This window comes from Alexandromys fortis, unplaced genomic scaffold (assembly GCF_014885135.2).
Source record: "Alexandromys fortis isolate MF-2015 unplaced genomic scaffold, M_Fortis_MF-2015_v1.1 scaffold_173, whole genome shotgun sequence".
Lineage (NCBI taxonomy): Eukaryota > Metazoa > Chordata > Mammalia > Rodentia > Cricetidae > Alexandromys > Alexandromys fortis.
This window is the reverse complement of record NW_026068051.1, coordinates 3,359,358-3,364,570: the sequence shown is the minus strand read 5'-3', so window position 1 is coordinate 3,364,570 and position 5,213 is coordinate 3,359,358. Positions and strand designations below refer to the sequence as shown.

The window sequence follows — 5,213 nt, the reverse complement described above, 5'->3', positions numbered from 1 at the left end:
AGGGTCATTCGATAGGAGATCAAGCGAAGGCCGTTTATTCAGACTTGGGGAAGCCTTTTTCTACCTAACTGCAGCACAAAGATCTCTCCGCCCAGGGAGGTGGGAAATTACCTTATTAACAATGGAGAAGATTGCCTGCAGCTAAATCACCAGGTGGGGCAGGGATAGCACTGAAACACACAGGAAGCTTAGTTAACTGATAAGAAACTGTCCCTGCCAATGCACCCCAGGAATAAGGGAGACCAGGGGCCCACACAAGTGAAGGTCAGCTAAGCTTTTATCCAGATCTGTTGGATCAAAGAAACAAATCAACCCAGGAAAACAAGATTTTGGCATTTAAAACCTAATGAAAGAAAAAGGACTTTTTTTTTTTTTTACCAGATTGGTGGCCAACTGGAAGTTGGTCTTTTGATTTCATTGCCCCTGGGTGATTTCTCCCTGTGTTTTCTTCCTCGATGCTGCCAAATAGCAAGGAACAGTGTGGTTCTGATGATAGCATCTCCCTACCCCTGCTCATCTTGCAAGCACCATACTTTAAAGACAGCGTCTTTACCCTGTCCTCAAATGAAACTCTCACCCCTGCACATGCCCCTAGAGCCTGCTCTGTCTCCTGTGTTATCTCAGGGCAGTAAGAACTTCAGAAGCGGGGTTACTGAGTTAGCCGCTGTGAGGCCAGCCTGATCTACAGAGCAAGTTCCAGGACATCCAGAGCTGTTACACAGAGAAACCCTGTCTCGAAAAACAAGAACAAAAACAAACAAACAAACAAAATCAATGTTGGCTTAATATCTGATTTTATAGGATAAAGAACATCTTCATTTTTCAGAGTTCATTGATATTTTGATTTTGTAATTGTCAGTGCTGAGAACACTTCACATATAAATGAATTACAAAATGTCTAAAATAAAATTATTAAAAATCACCAATATTCATGCAAGTGTTATACTTACTTATGAAAACAAAAGTTGACCACGAATCCAAAGGATGGGCAAAAATAAAAAAAAATTATTCTGCGAAAATCCTTTGACATGGAATTTTTAACAAGGTGAACAGATATTCATTCTCTCCTGCTGTTTTGGTTTTCAAGGGGTTTTGTTTGGTTTGCTTTGGTTTTTTAAGACTGGGTCTCGCCATGCAGTGCTGGCTGTCCTGGAACTTGCTGTATAAACCAGACTGGCCTCCAAGTCACCGAGGCCTGCCTCTGCCTCCCGGAGTGCTGTAATTAAGGTCCTGGGCCACAAGGACCTGAAGGCCTGGAAAATATTCAGACTGTTTCTGTCCCTGCCTAAAGTTCACTGTAGGGCTTTCATAGTCAACCCCTGTCTTGGTGCCCAATGCCGCCACGGACCTGCTTCCCAGAGCTGAGGAGCACAGTATTGACATGCAGTCATGTTGATGAGACGTCACTTTGCTCCCTGCTGAGTAGGAGTCCATCAGTGCCCACAACTTGTTTATCCATCTTCTTATTACCAAACACATGTTAGTGCCAGATTTGGCTAATATGGATACAGTTGCTATGAATGCTTTTTTGTTGACCTATTTTGCCTTTTCTTAGATAAATATCCAGGGATAAAGTTGCAGGCACATATAGCAAATGTGTATTTAATCTTTAAGAAATGGACAGCTTTTTTTCAAAATTGAGACCTGCGCCTTTAATCACATCACCGCGTTCCCCATATTTCATAGACTGGGGAAGAATAACTGGATGATGCCTGTAAAGAGCTGAGCATATCACTTAGCACAGGCCTGCGGGCAGTTACTCCATCTGCTGTCTCTCTCAGCCTTAGCTGGGCTCTGTGGCCACCACCTGCACTTCTGACCTGAGCAGCTACAACTCAGTCTGAACCAAACTATGCTCTCTTCTGTCCTTGCGCCTAAAGTGTATCTTCTCAGCTACCCAAGCCTTGTCCTTTCTGTCCTGCACATGCCCACAGCCTGGAGAGTCCATCCCTTCTCAGCCCTTCCGTGAGCCCTCCTGCCCTCTCCCTTTGCTGTCTTAGCAGTCATCCTACTGAAGCCGTGCCTTGAGGACCGCCAACCCCAGTCTCTTGCTGACAGTGCCACAGAAGACAGGGTTGTGCCCCTGATGCTGTCCCACCTCCTTCTATTCCTTTCTGGTTCTTGGTATTCTAGCCTCATGCCTACCTTGGCTTGGCTCCCACCCTCGATTTCGCCTCATAGCCGGACTTTGCTTAGATGTCTGCTTTGTGCTGCTTGTGAGACATCCTTCCCCTCCCCACTGCCTCCAACTCATCACCCCATTGACCCATGCCCTTCCATACTGTCATCAATACTCAGGCAGAATGATTGTGAGTTCCAGGAAGCCTTCTTTTAAGTGCTCTGTCGAGTGCCTGGATACCCAGTACTTACCCCAAAGTAAGCACTGTAGCATTAAAAGCCTTGCACTGCTTGACACCCCCAAGCTCCACTGCAGACAGTGAAGTCCCCCAAGAGTAGGGAGTGGTTTCTTCCCACTGGCATTGCTAGCAGCCAGGACATAGCAGCTGCTTGGCAGATCTGGGAAACTGAGCAGTTGTGTTACTAGCTGACTTCATTTTATAGTTGACCTACACAGCATTTGAAACCGCTATGTCCTTACCCAGTCTTTCCTGTCATCCTCAGCCGGATGAAAATTCACTGGATTTTTCCTCCTGTATGTTACGGCCTGGGATTAAAAACGCTCAGGAGCTGGCCTGTGGGGTGTGTCTCTTAAATGTGGACTCCAGGAGCCGGGTAAGTTCTGGCCTTCCCCCTTCAAGTGACAGGTTCATCCCTCACGTGATCTGAGGGACAGCCACAGGGAGCCCACTTTACAGCAAGCTCTGTGACCAGAGCTGGGGATTTTGAAGTCTAGAAAGTTCTATAGAAGCAGATGTGGTCTTTTCTACAGGGCAGTGGAGAAGCTGCTGAGGGAGTGGATGGAGTCCTTCTCTCCCTGCTGAGCCTGCAGTTTCCAGGGTCTCTACAGCACACCATGCACTGGGTGGGGGAAAAATGCCATGCTGTGATGCTGTGTGGATTTACCTGAAGGCAACAGGCCTGTTCTAGGGCCTTTTTCTTTTTCTTTTCTCTCTCTCTCTCTCTTTCTTTCTTCCTTTCTTTCTTTCTTTTTTTTTTTTGACGATATGGTTTCAACATTTCAGAAAGAAGAGAAGCCTGCAGAAGAACAGCCTAGAAAAGTATGAGCCAGTTACAGGTTACCTTAGTGTCTCCATCTCAGTCTTGTGTGTTAAGAGGTCAACAGACGATTCTGTTGTCGTCCTGGGCTGTGCCGATCGTGAATCCTCTACTGACTTGTTTTTGTCCCCATAATGTTTGATCAAATCAACTGACGTGTCTCTGTGGCGCCACTGCTGTCTTGCCCGCGTGCTTGTAGCTGCTAATCAGCTTCTGCTGTTGTCATTGTCTTTCTCTGCCACGAACTAGCACCTTCTGGAAGACTAGAAGTTGTAGTGACAGACAGAATGAGATGGGAGAGCTTCAGGATTTAGAGGATGACAGATAGAAACAAATCATTCTGGTCTTAAGATTTTCTCCGTGGTGTTTGAGAAAACAAACTGCAGAATGTTTAACCAGAGCTACGGCTGAGAGGGACGGCTGTCGCTCACTCGGTTGTCAGCTCCCAGCGGCATCGGACCATTGGTTCTCAACCTTCCTAATGCAATTTCCTCATGCTGTGGTGACCCCCAACCATACAATCATTTCCTGTCTACTTCGGAACTGTAATTTTGCTAATTCATGAACCATAATGTAAATATTTGATATGCGACCCCAGAGTGGGTCGTGGCCCACAGGTTGATCTCTAGTTCTTTTAAATGTTTTCAGTCCTGATAGGACTGTAATCAGCCATGGAACTCTAAGGGGTCACATGTTACAGTCATGGCAGCCTCCAGGGAGGGTGGCCTTTAAAGTGAGGGAATCAATTATCCACAGTCCTCGGCTATTTTAATTCTGTGTCTTGCTCATCCGTCTCTCCTGTAACCACCACCCACCTTTTCTGTGAAGACTGGGCCCTTTGCTGAAACTAGGCTGAATGGTACTGACTCTTATACCTTTAATTAGCAGTAAAAATAAATAAATAAATAAGACTTTCCTACTTGAATCCTGTAGCCACCTGCTCAGCTTTTGTCTGTGTGTGCCATTCGGGCTCAGGTTCTGTGAACCTGGGGATGGCCTGCAGTGGCTGCTAACAAGCACTCAGATGAAAGGAGAACCTGACTTGACCCGTGTCTATTTCTGGCAGGCATTCAACTCAGAAACAGACAGTTTCAAGCTGGCCTATGGAGGACACCAGTACCACGCCAGCTGTGCCAACTTCTGGATCAACTGTGTTGAACCTAAGCCTCCTGGCCTCCTCCTGCCAGACCTGCTCTGAAAAGCTGCTCAGTGAAGCTCCAGCTGATTTTTGGTTGTTTCTGTCGCATGACTTGGGGTGACAGGGATCAATAAACAGAATGCAAGTGCTGCACAGTTCCTTCCCCAAGAGGTGGGGCAGAGAGACTGTAATGGAGAGACAGCCTTTGACCAGCACTTCCCCCTGCTCCCGTTGAGACTTGAGGTGAAGTGCTAGACCTAAACCACATGTGGCACCGGACGCTTGTTTACTTTCTCCTCTGATTTTCCGATTTTTGTTGATGTTAATGTTGGTCTGATTTTTTTTTTTTTAGAATAGGGTTTTGAAGCATGCCCCTGGCTGACTTTGAATTTGTAGAAATCCTGTCTCTGCCTCCCAAGTGCTGGGTCATAGATGTGTGCCCCCTACTTTGTTTCTCTTATTCCCGTAAGATATTTTACAGTGTGGATCACAGTTTCTGTGGAGTAATCTGCTGCTGAAGTGTTTAAAATGTGAAAAATTAACAAAAGAAAAAAATAAATTATCCTAGAACTGGAATCCACAAGTTTGTCTCCAGGTCCCATGAAGCAGGACACATTTTTCTGCATTTAGCTTGTAGATGCTTGAAATGAATAAAAGGGGATTGTGATTAACCTGATGCTCTGTACCTGTCTGCACCTCCTGTCAACCCTCACCCTCTTCTCCTCCCCTGAAAGGCAACTCTCAAGGAGACCCTCCCGATTTGACAGAGCCCAGGGGCTGTGTCTGGCTGCACAACCCTTTACTGAGATCCCGCTGTTTTATCTCAGCGTCAGGACTAACACAAAGCATGGTATTTTTCCTCCAAACAAAATCTGTAAGAGCCATGAAATGAAATCTC

General features: G+C 46.1%; 1 protein-coding gene across 1 annotated transcript in view; it reads left to right on the top strand.

The window, feature by feature from the left end:
• The window catches only part of Synrg (synergin gamma), an 85,626-nt gene extending 80,635 nt beyond the window's left edge, over positions 1-4,991 (top strand). Inside the window, exons 19-21 of the mRNA XM_050119577.1 lie at positions 2,623-2,733; positions 3,144-3,179; positions 4,244-4,991. Coding sequence (XP_049975534.1) covers positions 2,623-2,733; positions 3,144-3,179; positions 4,244-4,375 — 279 coding nt within the window. The 3' untranslated portion in view covers positions 4,376-4,991. The remainder of the gene's footprint in view (positions 1-2,622; positions 2,734-3,143; positions 3,180-4,243) is intronic.
• Positions 4,992-5,213: the final 222 nt, after the last annotated feature.